General features: G+C 43.8%; 1 protein-coding gene across 6 annotated transcripts in view; it reads left to right on the top strand.

The window, feature by feature from the left end:
* DYNC1I1 (dynein cytoplasmic 1 intermediate chain 1) overlaps positions 1-17,074 on the top strand; it is a 228,944-nt gene that overhangs the window by 168,514 nt on the left and 43,356 nt on the right. For all 6 annotated transcript variants that reach the window (XM_082193927.1, XM_082193928.1, XM_082193929.1 and 3 more), the window contains 3 exons: positions 3,723-3,836; positions 4,657-4,790; positions 5,103-5,247. In XM_082193927.1, coding sequence (XP_082050053.1) covers positions 3,723-3,836; positions 4,657-4,790; positions 5,103-5,247 — 393 coding nt within the window. The remainder of the gene's footprint in view (positions 1-3,722; positions 3,837-4,656; positions 4,791-5,102; positions 5,248-17,074) is intronic.

The following is a 17,074-nucleotide window of genomic DNA, read 5'->3' as shown; positions in this document are numbered from 1 at the left end:
ATTGCAGTAGACTTCAACATTTTCAGACACAGACTAAAAAGGTAAAGGGACCTCTGACTATTAGGTCCAGTCATGACCGACTCTGGGGTTGCGGCGCTCATCTCGCTTTATTGGCCGAGGGAGCCGGCGTACAGCTTCCGGGTCATGTGGCCAGCATGACTAAGCTGCTTCTGGTGAACCAGAGCAGTGCACAGAAACACCGTTTACCTTCCCTCCAGAGCAGTACCTATTTATCTACTTGCACTTTGACGTGCTTTCGAACTGCTAGGTTGGTAGAGCTGGGACCGAGCGAGGGAGCTCACCCCATCGCGGGGATTCGAACCGCCAAACTTCTGATCGGCAAGTCCTAGGCTCTGTGGTTTAACCCACAGTGCCACCTGCGTACCAGACACAGACTGCCTTTAACCCAAACATGCATTTAGAGATCAATTTCTGGAAAGTGCTGCTGTTAGCTTTTTCTTAAATTTATATCATGTCATTCCAAAGAATCCCACCTTGTACCACCTTAGATCAGGCCACAACCTGGTAGTGAATCCCAATCCACCCTCTGGAGAAACTACGTGTTCCCTTACCACCCCCTTTCGTATCTTGGACTGCAGCTTCCTTCTTACATCGTTTATTCTGTTATCTATCACCAGGTTGGGCACTGCTTTCCTTTTGGATAAAGACAGAGGCAAAGTAGATGTTGACCAATTCCTCCTTCTCTGTGTGAGCCTAGAGCATTTCTCTGTCTTCTCCCTACATGGGACCTACCACTTGCTTGTTCTTCCTCTTGCTTCAAACACGGCCAGAAAAAAACCTTTTTTATTTTTAAGTATTCCTGTCCTTTTCTTGTTGTGCATGATTTATTTTTTTTATCCCCAACTTTCCTCCAAGGAGCTCCAATGTGGTGTACATGATTCTCGTCTTCCCCATTTTATCCTCACAACAACCCTACGAAGTAGGTTAAGGCTTGTCTTGTGAATGGTTTAATTCATTAGTCTTGCAGCATCCTGGAAAGCCATGGGCTTAAGTGTGCTGATTCTGCCTTGAGACTGAGGCAACCCATTCAATTCCACCAAAGCAAGCCGTCCGGTAATGCAATACTCACTTTTAAAATTTAATTTTAGTCTGTATGAAAACAAGATTCGCTCCCTTCCCCCACTGGAAAATACGTCCCATGTTGCCACCAACCGCTGGCTTCCAAATTTCCTGAGCTTATCCCTCCGCCTTTGGTGCCAGGATTCACAAGGGAAGAGAGTCCCACCACACATTACTCACTAATTTCCTTTCACACCCACCACACATCTGCATTTGGGATAACAGGAAATTTTAATTAAGCTTTTAAAAACCCTCTAGCATGATGATTTCATTTCCAAAATAAATAAAAGCAAGATGGCATCTTCTCCTCTTGGGAAAAGAGGGAGCCCAGCAAGATTCTCCTCAAAGTACAGTTGGCGTTTCCCCTCCCCCTCCCCCCGCCTCCCACTCCGCGCTCGAAACATCCCTTTCAGTTCTGCAGTGAGACTTATTGCTTATGAAATTGACAAGTGACAGCTCTGATTAAAGCCAGACACTGCATAAAGAGAGCGCTGCAAGGAAAACAGGGAGGCATCCTCGTGCTACTGAATGGTGCTCCACCTATTTGAACTTTGCCTCCTTTCGCCCCTGATGTTCCCTGCTTAAGAGGACCATGTTACCAACCTGTATAAGCACCATAGTGAGGAGGGCAAATGTTCAATAAGCTTTGGTATGAACTGACTCTTGGCTGGGTTGATTTCATAGAGGCACATGCGGAAGGCCAGCTCTGGCTGGTGGAATGAGTAAGAACTAAGCAAGGGTGGCAATGGAATCGAATAACCCCGCTGGTGCGCGCACACACAATTAGCTTTCTTGTCATGCTGTTTTTCATGTACCCATCCATGAAACCACATATCAAAAAGATCCAATGGGATTTAAAATGAATAAAGTCCATATAAAATGCTGTAGTCAAATATGCCATCTAACTTTGATTGACCTGCCTTTATTAGGCAATTTCTGGAAGGCAGGAATGACTAGTTGGGGGTTTTTTTTTGCTCTTTTTGCAAGCCCTCTGGCAGCAGAGGGGGAACACCAGGACAAAAGATGGGATGCCCACTCCTGTTATGCACGCGCAAGCTACACATCTAATGCACACCACAGAGAGAGAGACAGATAGACAGAGAGAAACACACACACAAATCCAGGGGCATATGCATTCTGTTAAACACATACCACAAACGCACATGCAGATAACACACATACAGGGAGGCAGGCAGACACACAGGCCAAACATCACCTCCCTCCTACCACTCATCAGATGTTTGATTAGCCCGTTTGGCCAGAATAAAAGCTAATACGCATGCACACCACTTTCCCCATCCTTGTGCTTTACAGATGTTTTAGACTACAATTCCCATCATTCCCAGCAGTTGTCCACATTGGCCGGCACTGATGTGAGGTAGAGGCCAACAGCATCTGAGAGGCAGCAAGTTAGGGAAGGCTGGTGTACACGATTGGTGTTATATTCAAACATGTGTTCTTAAAGCCCGATTGCCGCTTGGTTTATGAAAAAGCAGCTTTCAAAGAGGACAAGTTAGGTCACATCTAGTTTATTGAACATTGATTCTTGATTTCGTTGCAGGAAGGCTATGCGGCGTGGTGCCAAGTGATTGTTATCGCATACTTCCCAGCACTTTTTCTGGTCACTTCCCTTAACTCAAAAAGTTTGATGCAGGGGGAAGAAAGCAAGTTTGTTGCACAAGGGCCCCAAATCCACTTTCATTGCACAACCTGAATTGTGGTGGAGAAGAGTGCTCTGAGGTGACTTGTGTGCCTGTGCAGTCTGCTGCTGCTGGTCAACTTCAAGGCCCCTGGTCTCCTTCCATGTTGTTTCCCTAAACGGGCGTTGGACCAGGGAACTGTTTCAAAGAGAGGACTACTCCAAAAACGAGTCCCTAACAACCCTTCAAATACAGGGCTGTCTTACGGAAAGTAGGACACAAGGCCACCTTAACAGTCAGTCGTCACACACTGGAGACTGTAGGGAAACACAGCTATAGGCATGCTCAAGACCCGGTTCTTCCCTTTGTGGGAGAGAATTGTGGCCCATTGTAAATCTAAAATAATACGATAGCCTGGCACAGTTATTTCAGGTTATCTTCAATGAAAATGATTAAAAGGTCTTAATGAATTTGTTGACATTCATGTCCATCCCTCGAACGTGTGAATGAAAATATTTTGTGCAAAGTCCAAGCTGTGTTAGAGATGGTGGCTGCAATACACCCCCCCAACTGCACCTATTTTCTTCATTAAATAATACACATTTTTGCTCCGTCTGAAGATTTGTCTCTTTTTTGCTCTTACTTTTCTAGCATCAAACACCATCAGTAGCATGATAATGTATCCCTGCAGGTGAAATTTCCCCCACTTAATCCATTTTCACAGCAGTCATCATTTTGGTTAGTTTATGATGGTGTAAAATGAAGCTTTGAGAGGGAAGGGGGACTTTGGTTTTTTTTGTTGTTGTTGTTTACTCTTGTAAAAAAATCAAGTTTTTGACAAAACAAAAAAGTTCACAATCCTACCCGGCAAACAAAGGAGTTCTGGGCATTATGTGGCAACCTAATTTCCTTTGCAAATAATATGTCTGAATCATTTGGATACGTATGTTTTCAAAATGTGAGCAGGCACCCTCTGATTCCAGACATTTTGTGTGTTTTCAGCACCCTGTATACTGTGTAAATGTCGTTGGGACACAGAATGCTCACAACCTCATTACCGTTTCGACAGATGGCAAAATGTGTTCCTGGAGCCTGGATATGCTCTCAACTCCACAGGTGGGTTTGTTTTTACCTACACAAGAAGAAAGTGCTGGAGCTAAAGCTGATACCCACATCATCCCTAAAAGCCCAAACTTCACATGCTATACAAACTAAAACCTGTGGATGCACTTGAAAGAGTGCAGCTTATTTCCAGCAATAGGCTCCTCTAAGAGCCAAAGCCCATTTCCTCTGCCACAAATCATGTAATTACTGTTATGCGTTAATATGCAGGTCAATTTCAAGTGAAAATGAAATAATCCATTTTAAAGCACAGGTAATCATACGAGTCGCCTGTGGTGAATATCACACTTACTGTACCGCATTCTTTAGCAAATATTGACCAGATAAAGGCAAGACTAGATTGTTGTGTGGCACTCAAGAAAAGTACAGCTTATTATCTGCATCCAGCGACTATGCTAAGCAAGGAGATCATCTCAAAAGTTTGACAAATATTTTTCTGCCCCTTTCGCTCCCCTGCTCTTGTGTTGCTGTAGTCATTGTTGGGTTTGGCACTAACTCTTACCTTTCTAGAAAACATTCCTGGTGCCCTGCAGATGTTTAGGACTGCACCTCCTATCCCAACTGGCTATGGCTAATGGAAGTTGTAGTCCATCTGGCTGGAGAAGACTGGGAACTAAGAGCTATTGGCCCATTCAAAATCTAGAATAGTGATTCCCAAGCTGTGGCCTGTGGACCACCAGTGGTCCATGAACTTCCTTCAGGTGGTCCACAGTGATCAGCTCTCTGTTGTCAATGAAAATTTATTAAGAAAATAGTATTTTATTTCTGTAATATATTCAGAAACAACTCATTGGGGGAAATTCTATTTTGCTAGGAGAGCATGGAGCTGGTGTACAATAAATCCAAGCCAGTGGCAGTTACTGGAATGGCTTTCCCAACTGGAGACGTCAATAACTTTGTAGTTGGAAGTGAAGAGGGCACTGTTTACACAGCTTGTCGTCATGGAAGGTACTTGTGTGTATGTGTGTGTGGTTTTTGTTTTTGTTTTACTAACTGCATTTAGCTCATAGTAGATATCTCTAGGTTGCCTGGGTTACAATAAGGGCTAAAACAGACATGATGAGGGAAGTGGTCATTGTGAATTTCATAGGAGAAGTGATTCTACCTTCTAGCCTTCTACTAGCTTTGTTTCCCTAATCAAAACTCCATACCTGAAGCACTATTAAGGGGGGTGGGGAAGGAATACAGATAGATCCTGAAGATTTGCAGCATTTTCTGGTATTGGATGATTCCTAAGTGTACACCTCTCTCCTTATACAGTAAAGCGGGCATTGGTGAAATCTTTGAAGGCCACCAAGGTCCTGTGACAGGAATCAATTGCCACATGGCAGTGGGTCCGATTGACTTCTCCCATCTATTTGTGACATCATCATTTGACTGGACCGTCAAGCTGTGGACTACAAAGGTAAAAGATGGGGTTAGCAGTGCTGGTTTGGGTCTTCAACCTTAACTAATGAGTGGCTGGGGGTGGATTTCATCCTCTTTGTGGCTCTGGCCTAGACAGAGATGGAAACCACTCACTTCCTGCACATCAGATGAGTGGGAAGAAAGCGTCGGCTCCCATTCTCAACTGATGTACGTGGAGCAGGGGCCTGTGTGTGTGCCTGTATGTGTGTCCTGTGCGTGTCCTATATTTGTGTGTTTTGTGTGCATGCCTGTGAGAATGTGCATGTGGGGTGTAGGGTGGCCACACTCACTCTTGGCCATGCCCTCTACTAGCATTCATCTCTCTGAAGACTTGGCCAAGGGTGAATGCAGCCCACAGGCCCCCAACATATTCCCGATATAAAAGGAAATGGCTCCTTAGATGGCTCATAGTTCTCAAGAATCAACCCTATACAAGGATGAGCATAGTATCTGCCCATCATATGCAATAATTAAGGCTAGCAGATGATAAAGGATCCAAATGGCCCAGTGTGACATCAACCAGACATCATCCATCGTGCTGTGAAGAGAGGCTGAGAAATGCCTAAGGTCATTCACTGAAGCCAGGATTTGAATTCAGATTTTAACTGCATGTCCACACAAATCTGAATGAAAATGCAGCAGTGTCAAGAATTGCTTCAGATCTAAACTCTGCTTGATTCAGTGCCCGCTGCATTTCCCCCCCATTGGCCTTTGCTTATTATAGCTGCGAAAAGCTTAGAGTGAACTCTGTTGAGCTTTTGGTACCTACTGAAAATGCACCCAGTTTTTGTGTGGGTGGGCAAATTCCCAGTCCTTGAGAGGCTACTGTTTGTTTTGATATGCTTTGAATTACCTTGTTTTAATGTGTTTCTTAAGCTCTGCTTTTTGCTGCCGTAGGATTTGCATGAAGGGCATATATACACACCCACACACCATACTTTTCTGTGCCTGCTGATATTGATGATAGAGCAGGGGAAATGCCATTGATTTTGTGTGTGTGTGTGTGTAAGTACAAATATGTGAAGGAGTGTGACAACTGCCTGGTGGAGACTGTTTGAAGCTGGCCTGAGAAACTTTACATAGGTTCTGACTTAAGCTGCTGTTCTCTGGGGAGCAGTGGATTTCTTCCTGTGCTCCTTTGTACATGGACCCACGTATTCCAGTTAACCCCAGTCTGATAAATAAGATTGAAACACACAAGCAAATATTAAGTGAAACAAAGAGGCTGTGGCAGGCTGTGGCTAATTTTCCTAGCAAGGGGAAGGCCTGCAGCAAATGTTGTGATGGTTGCCTGTTGCCCACCCCACATCTAACGAGTCTTGAGTGTATCTCTGTGGGAAAACATGCAGCTAATTGTCGGATGTTTTGCTTGGTGTAATGCTAGGTAAAAATGGTCCTAGTCAGCCTCACGACCATTATGGGGAAGTGGTTTCCATGTGACGTGGTATATCTGGAAGGTTGGTGGGGGGTTTATAAGTTGTTGTGGTCAGATTATCTCCCTGCCTCTTACAGCATTCTTGACCACATCTACACAAAGTGTTTAAAGCACTAGATGGTTGGACAGTGTTCTCGAAACTACCAACATGAGTTTGACCAAACTCCAGGAGGCAGTGGAAGACAGGAGTGCCTGGTGTGCTCTGGTCCATGAGGCCATGAAGAGTCAGACACAACTAAACAACAACAACAAAAATACTTTTCTAATAGTCATGGCTTCTCCCAAAGTATCATGGGAACTGGAGTTTGTTAAGGGCAGTGGGAGTTGTTAGGAGACCCCTACTCCCTTCGCAGAACTACAATTCCCAGAGTTCCCTGGGAGGACAAATTGATTGCTAAACCACTCAGCCAACCCTGATTTAAACTGCCTTCTTTCAAGAACCTAGGAATTTTATTTGTGAGGTATCCAATAATTTTCTGCTAGGACTCCATTCCTATATTGATGTTAATGAGGCATGAGATCACAGCACACCATGAAAGTAGAACCAGGATGCCGAAAAGTCAAGAGATATCCTGGTGGGATGAATCTGTTGAATCTTGCATCTATTTAGGTATTACTGCTTTGAACATGTAAATTGTTTTCTAAAGGCCACCTGCTCATTAAGCTATACTAGGGATTATTAACAAATGTTAATGTGCAGCAATGGCCGTGCTCCTTATCATGTTATCATGCAGAATTATATAATACCACATGAAAAAAAGCAGACTTGAGTCTCTTAGATTTTTTTTATCAAAACACCCCATTATTCTGCCTTAAATAATCTTAGCTATGGCTTCAAAAGGAAAGTGTTGGCTTCTGAGAGTAGACTGTACAGGACTGAACAGGATTTCAGGTGCAACTTTTCCTGCTACTTTTGAGCCATTAACTTAAAAACATGTATAGCCTAAATAGCATGGTTGTATAGGAGAATATTCATGTTAGAGATGTCTTGGAAATTTTTCTTTGGGGACTGCCCATAAAATACCATTGAAAGAAACAACACCTTGTGGTTTGTTGTCAGCATGGCTCAGACAAAGGAGGAGTTAGTATTCTGTTCAAATGCAGCCATGTCCCTGTTATAGGCAGCCCCCCTAAAATAACTCCATATATGTAATTGTACCAAAAGTATACATTTACATGGATTGTTATATTGGCCTCAGTTTCTTACTTTTAAGGAATAATTTTTTGACTGACATTTTCACTGAAAATGAGTAATGAGAAACATTTTTGCACTTTCTAAAAAGGCCAGCCGAGAGTAAGGATGGAGAACAAGAAGCAAATATTAAGTGAAACAAGAGGCCCTCTCAAAAGAGAGGGGCCCAAAGGAGAGCAAACAAGGGAGAACAATTAATATTGTACTAAGTGACTGCAGGGAAAAGAAACAGATTAGAACCAAACTGCAGCTCATGCTAAAGGCATCTTTGCAGTGGCACCAATGTGGCTTTGCTGCCTAAAGTATCAGCTTCAGAAGAGGGATTTTCCTCAGGACTGCAGCAAGGGAGGAAGGGGTTGAATTCCCTATCCATGCCTGCTATGATTCTCATAATTATCACATACACACGTGCAACTTGCCTTTTTAAAAAAACCTTGCACATTAAATGCAAAGAATCATGTCATGCCATGTCTAGTTTGGGACTTGGATGGTGTCAGCTTACCCAGAAGTATATAATAGTCCAATAGTCCACTGGAGAGCCAGTGTGGTGTAGTGGTTAAGAGCGGTAGTCATGTAATCTGGGGAACCAGGTTCACGTCTCCGCTCCTCCACATGCAGTTGTTGGGTGACCTTGGGCCAGTCACACTTCTTTGAAGTCTCTCAGCCCCACTCACCTCACAGAGTGTTTGTTGTGGGGGGGGGGAGGGAAAGGAGAATGTTAGTGCTTTGAGACTCATTAGGGTAGTGATAAAGTGGGATATCAAATCCAAACTCCTCCTCCTCCTCCTCCTCTTCTATGATTTCACATTTTTATTCTCCTTCCCTCTTTCGCTATAGATTGCCATAACTTTCCTCTCTATTTAATGCATGACATACTTTGTGTATGTCCCCCCACCATCCTGTGTCTGCAATTTCTTTAAACTTTCTGGGGAGAAGAGGGAAGGCATGGACTCTTTTCTGTGTGGTTTCTCCTACATGGTCAGGTATGGTGGCATTGGTGGGAAACTGTGCCTTTAATCTTTTTCTTTCCCCTCCAGCCAAATTCCTCTGCTTCCCCCTTGCACCATCTTATGCTCTTGCAGTCCTGCAGCGAGAGCACTGTGCTACGTTCTTCTCATGTGTCCTTCCTCTTAATCTGTCTCATGCCCCTCCCCCATTTCTCAAGTCTGTCTGTTGTGTGGTCCGTAGGATCATTGGAAGCTGCCTTATACTGAGTCAGGTCATTGGCCCATTTAGCTCAGCATCGTCTACACTGGCTGGCAGCAGCTCTCAGGCAGGGATCTCTCCCAGTCCTACTTGGGGTGTTCAGTGTGGTGTAGTGGTTAAGAGCAGTAGACTCGTAATCTGGTGAACCAGGTTCGCTTCCCCGCTCCTCCACATGCAGCTGCTGGGTGACCTTGGGCCAGTCACACTTCTCTGAAGTCTCTCAGCCTCACTCACCTCACAGAGTGTTTGCTGTGGGGGAGGAAGGGAAAGGAGAATGTTAGCTCCTTTGAGACTCCTTAGAGTAGTGATAAAGTGGGATATCAAATCCAAACTCCTCTTCTTCTGGATTGATCCTGGGACCTTCTGCATGCAAGGCAATTGCTCTGCCACTGAACCATGACCTTTCCCTGAAATTTAACAATTGGGGGAATTGTTAAAATGAAAGCTCACTTGACATATAAATGGTGATTATCCTGAAACAGCTCAGGATCCTCTTGCCAAGCAATTGGAAATTCCATCTGGTGGAGATTGCCAGAGATTTCCTCTCCCATGAAAGCTTAGCTGCCATGCTCTGGTCATTCATAAATATGCCCACACTCTCCATGCCCCTTTACAGAATGCCTAATGTGCCCATTTTGGCAGCATTAAGTAGTTTACACTAGGGGCTTGTCCATACAGGAGCAGAGTGTGGATTTACACCAGCTTGTCTCCCCATTAATGCTAGGGCAGCCACATAATTACCTCCCCATTGTTATCTCAGACCTCCCCCCACCCTTTTAAACGAAGTGCGTTTTTAATTCTTGGAAAGTCCAAATTTGGTGGGGGCATGCATTTAAAGTGGAAAAGGTCTGGGACAACTCTAGGATGGGGTCCACATTTTTGTTCTGGTGTGTTCGAGTCCTGGGTCAATTTCTTTCTGTATTGTACCATAAAACAATACTGGCCATATAGCAGAGGTGCAGATGTAATCATGCAATGCTCTTTAAAATGTAACCGTGTTAAGTGATTTTAAAAATTATTTTATCAGTGTGGCCCTGCTGAATTAATTATAATATTATATTAATATCATATATTAGTATCGTATCGTATGTTATTGTAAGGTCCCCCATCTCTGAGTACCAAGAGACAGCAGGGCTGCCTGTGCTTATCCTGGGCTCAGTTTCCTTGGAATGAAGGTCAATGGAGGCTGTGGTATCCTTAGGTTATGTGGTTCTATTTATGCAACCTGACCATAGGATGAAGGTGCTCACTGCGTTAAGACTCCAAAATTTATTGCCTCCCCATTAGGTTTCCAGAAAAGCCCCAAGTCATGCTCTGGGTACAGTATAGGGCAAGACAAGCCTCTGTGTCTTCAGCTTCCAGCATCAGCCAAAACTCTCTCTCACACCCTGCCCCCACCCCTTGGCCCCCTGCTCTCCATCCTAGGATGGCATGGCGTCCAGCCAGGTAAGGCAGTAAAAGGTCCACCCATTTCTCTTTATGGCAACATGTCTTTGGACACATATGTGGCAGTCCAGCTGACTAGCTAAGGCAACCTGTCTGACTTAGTTCAGTGACCTCTTCTACTAGATTCTAAACATTGCTGCATCAAGGGTCAGAGGCCTGGAAGGGACCAATGAATATCATCCTGACTGACCCCGCCCCCCCTTAAACCTATAACAATATTATTGTTGTGGTAAAGATTTTTCTATTGCTGTAGAACAGAAGTTCTACAGACCTTCAACAGTGTCCTTAGTAGAAATGCATGGCATACATTGTAGCATCAATAAATACCCTTTCAGTTAGCAAGGAAAAAACCTCTAAATGAAAATTAACAAACGTGGATAAAAGAGTTCACTCCCTCTGCACTCAAGTCACATTAAATTTCACTGTCTTCTGAGCAGGAAGCAGTTTATAGCGTCGTATTTGCAAACACACCCAAGACTCATCTAGACTGTATCAGCCACATGAAGTAAGGAAGTAAGACAAAAGTGGCATAAGGAATTTTCTTCTGCCTTGGCTAGAGAAACCACATGGCCAGACCTCAGGGAGACTACTGGTATGAACGTGGGTGGCATGATCTGGTTTTTAAGTTATATACAATTTAGGAAACAAACTTATTTCCCCTTGCTGAGTGAACATTACAGCAGAACTAGGGGATGAACAAGGCTTTCTTGTGGATCTCAAATAAATCTACCCTAAAAGCCCAGCCACTGAAACATTCCTTTCCCAGTCCCCTTATTTGTTTTATTCCATTTCAAATTGCAGTAGCAAAAAGGGCATTTCTTTACTTATCTAATTTAGTAGTTTCACTGTTTCAAAGTCCTTGCAGTTGAGACTTGTGGGCCTACCTGGTCCGTACCAGCCCACAGGAGCCAATGTGGGTTTTAACCTAGGATGTGCAGCCACTTCACTGCTTAGAGCACAGGGAATGCATTGAGGGGGGGAAAGAGTTATCAGCCTTTTCTGGGATATAGGGAACAGATTATACTGAGTCAGACCATTGATCCATCTAGTTCTGCATTCTCTCTACACCAACTGGCAGCAAGTCTCTAATGTAAAGTTTCCCAAACTTGAGTCTCCAGCTGTTTTTTCGACTACAGTTCCCATCATCCCTCACCGCCAGTCCAGTTAGTTAGGGATGGTGGCAGTTGCAGTCCAAAAACAGCTGGGGACCCAAGTTTGGGAAACTCTGGTGTAATGCTTCAGACAGGAAACCTTCTAGCCTGACTTGGAGTTGAACCTGGGACCTGCGGCCTACGAGGCATGTGCTGTATCATTGAACTATGATAATCTCGGGCATTTCCAGAAGGCACTGAACTCAGCCAGGAGCACGATAGGAGCTATTCTCTGTGCATCACCCTAATCCAATTTGTAAACTCGCTCACTTAATCGCCTGTGCCGAGTAAGAAGCCTCTCCAGGTGACCTGGTAAAGGTAAAGGGACCACTGACCATTAGGTCCAGTCGTGACTGATTCTGAAGTTGCGGCGCTCATCTCGCTTTATTGGCTGAGGGAGCCAGCGTACAACTTCTGGGTCATGTGGCCAGCATGACTAAGCCGCTTCTGGCGAGCCAGAGCAGTGCACGGAAATGCCGTTTACCTTCCCGTTGGAGCGGTCCCTATTTATCTACTTGCACTTTGCCGTGCTTTCGAACTGCTAGGTTGGCAGGAGCAGGGACCGAGCAACGGGAGCTCACCCCGTCGTGGGGATTCGAACCGCCAACCTTCTGATCGGCAAGTCCTAGGCTCTGTGGTTTAACCCACAGCGCCACCTGCGTCCCACACCAGGTGACCTGACAGAGAAGCAAAAGCCGGTTCTCTCTTCATCCTTATAAGGCCACAAGTGTCTAACAGAAGAAATGTAGTAAACATGTTTGAGGGTTAGTAATGGGGGGGCGGGGGCAGGAGGACTAGATTTGCAAGGCTGCCCTACTTGGTAATCCTAAAACCAGATATCTTCTGAAAATATGTCTACTTCTGAATATTTTGTGTCCTCCTACAGATGAACAATTAAAAGCGTCCTAGTCATTACAGTAAACTACATGGTCTAGCTGTAGATCCGTCAGTAAGTAGCATTCTGGCTTACTCGGGGATCTGCCTGTCTGTTGTACGAGCTCAGCATTTTGAGTTTTGTCCAGAAGCAAAGCAATGAATGAATTTTCTTCAGAGCTCAATTTTGTTGTCAGAAAGCCAAACTGACTCAGAGGAATGGGTGGAGCTGCTTGTTCAGACAGGATTTTTACTTTTTGCCCTTTACCTCTGGAGCCAGAGGTCTGGCTCCCATCCAGCTGTATGAGGAGAAGATTATGGTCTTTCTCTAGGTAATTTGAAGGAGCAAAACCAAAGTGAAGTCAGGTGATCAAAAGCCGGCACTGAGTTTTTCCACAATGTTTCTCTTGATTTTGCTTATCTATTCCACTGTAACCACACGGTCCTGTCCCCCCTTCTTTTTAAAGACTTCATGAGCAGTTTCTTGTATGCACAAAATTGCAGATCTGTTCATGTAGGATGAACTATCAGTGGCTCTCAACTCTGAGGTTTTGCGGACCTCTCAAAAATTGCCGGGAACCACTTAATAAACTTTATTTCTTCTACTGTGACAGTACCATCAAAACCAGCACAGCATTATGAAAATCACAGGTCGGGCTACTGGCATGGACCCCTTTAACTGGGAAAAATATATATCACAAAACTCACAGGTCCTAGTCCATGGCCTTGATAGTCTCTTCAATAAATATGGCCCTAGTCAAAACACCCTCAGTCTCAATTACAAGAAAAGAAACAAATGCAAGGCCAGCTAGAGCATAGCTGTCAGCTTTTCCCTTTTCTTGCGAGGAATCCTATTCGGAATAAGGGAATTTCCCTTAAAAAAAAAGGGAAGCAGTGACAGCTATGAGCTACAGAAGTTCTTGACTGTACCACCTTATGAAGCCAACATGGGGGAGATGTTTTGTGAACATTTTTGGCCAGATAATTCACCATCTGTCCTCAGTGATTCCATGTGCTCATTGGGAGGAGTCTTGAAACTATTCATGGGGGTGAGGGGTGCAGAAGTGTTAGGTGCTGAAGCAAATGGATCAACAGTCCTTTGCTTCAAGCCAATTATGCTTAGTTTGCTAAGGATATGTATGCAGATCCTGGACCTTAAGTTTGGATGCCATGGATTGAACTTGAGGCCTTCTGCATTTAAAGCAACTGCTTGACTGAGCTTTGGCCTCTCCCCATCTGAATGGCTACTGAAATAATTGAAGTGAGGGCTGATGCCATCCACTTGCGTGGTTTTTCTTTGCTCAGAGAGCCCTTGTATACATGCTTTGCTGTAGTTAATCAGTCCTAACAGTGCAAATGGTAGCTGGACTAGGGCAGAAGTCTTCCCATGCTATGTTGGTGGGAAATGAAACTGCTTGCAGTCTGGTAATGGGATGCCCTATAGTTTAACATTTGCACTTCTCTCAGTTTTGCAATGCAGTTCTCCAACCCCCAAATGTGCACAAAAATGCAGACATTAAGAGAAAGTGTGCATAGGCTTCCGGTCCCACCTGCCTTAATGGAGGCATTCCCCACGATGGCGGAGGATTGTCGGTGAACAAACAACAAGGATGGCAGAGGGTAAATCATCCTTACAAATTCCCTCCAGGGAATGGGCTTTGCTCGCAGTTCGTCTTGGTACCTGGTTCTCATTCCGGCATGGAATGTGGAAGGCAGGGAGGCGCTGAGTACAAAAGCACTTCAGCTGGCGAAAACCCTCCTACGTCGCCATTAAGAAGCAGAGGTTATCCATTTACGGTAGTTGGATTTATAGTACCAGCACATTTTGGAAAAGGGTTGCAACAACATACTGCGGAACATATCAGCTACAGGGATCAAGGGTTTGAACTGAGATGAGATTTTCTTTAGTGTGGGAATCGTTTCGGGAGAGGGAAACCCACAGTTTGTTTATTCTAAGCTTCTTTTCTATATTTATGATTTGGCAATCCTCTCCAGAATACAAGATAAAAATATATTTACAAGTGAGGAAGGGACATTGGAGTAATATTGATATTAAGAAGCAAAAATGGAAACTGTGTGTGATCTGAAATGAAGAAGGGGGGGGGGACTCAAGTATGACTGTGTTGAAAAGACAGTAATTCCCCTCAGCTCCATTTAAAAACAACAGACAAGGAAAAACAGACTGAGATTTGTTTGTGCTACTGACGGATTGTAATCTAAGATAAAGTTTAATTGGGCCATAAATCTCTTGCTGGAAGGAAAAGAATTTGGGGGCTGTGATAAGAACGCTGCAGAGATTCTGGGAGTTGGAAAAGGAGTATTAAATCTTCAGTGCTGAGAAAACTGCCCACCTTTTCCTAGGCTGAGATGAAAATGGCGAAGATCTGTGACATGTTTTACTAGTGAGACAGAATGGTTTCTAGCAGACTGTCGCTTGTTCCGAGACATAGAAACAAGGACCAAGAGATAAGACTTCTGAGAAACTTTGAGATTCAGTTCCGCCCCAAATCATGATGGGAGAAAACAACAACTGGGAAGTGAAAGACACAACACCATATATGGACAGAAGGAATCTCCAGTTTTCACACGCAGAATAGAATAAAGATAATAGTGGGAGTTCCACACCTGAAGCATTATAAATTTATATATTATAACATCACAAATGGAAATCATTAATTATGTAACTGTTGACTAAGGGATGATTATTATAACTGAAATGTAACTGGTATTAATTAAGATTATGCAACACAGTGATACAAGATCGAAAATGCACCTGTTCCACCATGCAGGGAGCCATTTTAACTGAAATGTATTATTAGGAAGTTGAATGGCATTCTGATAATTGTATAATTTGGGAATTAATTGTTATTGTTATAATTTAGCTATTATTGGGGGTAAATTGGAAAACATTTTTTTTTAATTTACAAAAAAAGGTGTGCATAAAAATGTATATCTTAATGACAGTAACACAAAAATGAATGCTATTGTGGGGAATTGCTTGCGAAATTATGTATGCTAGGCAAAATTGCTCCCAAAAATTGGTATATTAGAAGAAATGCACAATAAATGCTGACAATTTTTGTGCAGACTATCTATCTATCTATCTATCTATCTATCTATCTATATCTGCAAACTGAACTCAAGTCTGGAAAAAGGAGAAGTGGTGAAAAAATGACATTGACCGATTCATCTCTACTTCCAAATGGTGACTTAGGTAGCGAGAAAAGCTCATGAAAATTCAACACAGAATTAATGTGTGAGTGAAATATAAGTAGGTTTACTCAGTACTGATAAGCCATAGTCGCCAAGTTTGCTGCTGATATACATTTGTGGAAATGCTGCTTTAGACAAAGAAAGCTGGGAATCAAGCAGAGGATTTAGCCTTCAGTTGTAATTGTGAAACCACTTATTCTACAGAAGTCCCTTTGAAGTTAATGGGCTCTCCTGCAGACGGTGGCTAGAGGCTTGCAGACAGATTCTGGAGGCTTGCAGCAGCTCATCTGCCTGCAGTGTTGGCATAATGCCTCTCCAGTCTCCATGCTACCCCACGGTTGGTGATGTTGATCTGACACATCAGGTAACAGGCTTGATATTAAGCAGGGGTGGTTTTTTTGTTTTTTGTTTTGCTGACACTGCAAGTTTTCAGCTTATTTGTTCCTTGCTCAGTTTGTATATATTCCCCTTTCTCCAGTTTGAAGAACCTGAGTCAGATTATATCACAGACAAGCAAAACATAACAATGTGCAGATGACGGTCAAAATGAGCATATTCTGCATATATAAATAACAGGATCACAGCACCATTAAAAAAGAGAGATTAGCCAGCTCCATATGCTTTTCTCGATCGAGTTGTTTTCTCCATTCTCCAAAGGGATTCCAACAAAGCCTCTCTAGGAAGCAAACTCCATCATCAGGGTTCTACCACCAGGAAAACCTAGCTCTGTGTGTCACCGTCACTCTAGTGCAGGCATCCCCAAACTCGGCCCTCCAGATGTTTTGGGACTACAATTCCCACCATCCTTGACCACTGGTCCTGTTAGCTAGGGATGATGGGAGTTGTAGTCCCAAAACATCTGAAGGGCCGAGTTTGGGGATGCCTGGTCTAGTGCATGGCTGAATAACCTTTGGCCTTCCTGTTGCTGGACTATAGCTCTCACAATTCCCGATCATAAGCTATGTTGTTAGGCCACAGCTTCCTCAGCCTTTGTCTAGCTTTTCACACAGAAGATCGAAAAGGGTGGTTTGGTTCCTATGTGGTGTTCTCACAAGAAACCAATTTCAGGCCCAAGATAAAACGTTTCGAGAAGGTGTGGGCATGTAGCCCTTGGCGTAATTTCCAAAGCTGACTGCGACGGATCAGTCTAGACAACTCTGGCAAGAGCAGTCTCTTTCTCCTTTCGTAGGAAGCGAGAGGGAGAAAGAAGGAGGTGGCGGGAAGCAGTGCTATTTTTCTAGAAAAAGAGGTGCCACAACTCACCCTTTTTCTCTAATAATGGAAATGGCTCCCACCTGAAAGGTGCCAG

This window comes from Podarcis vaucheri (assembly GCF_965113315.1).
Source record: "Podarcis vaucheri genome assembly, chromosome: 12".
In the NCBI taxonomy this organism is placed as follows: domain Eukaryota; kingdom Metazoa; phylum Chordata; class Lepidosauria; order Squamata; family Lacertidae; genus Podarcis; species Podarcis vaucheri.
The sequence above is the reverse complement of the archived record's forward strand: the minus strand, read 5'-3'. Positions and strand labels throughout refer to the sequence as shown.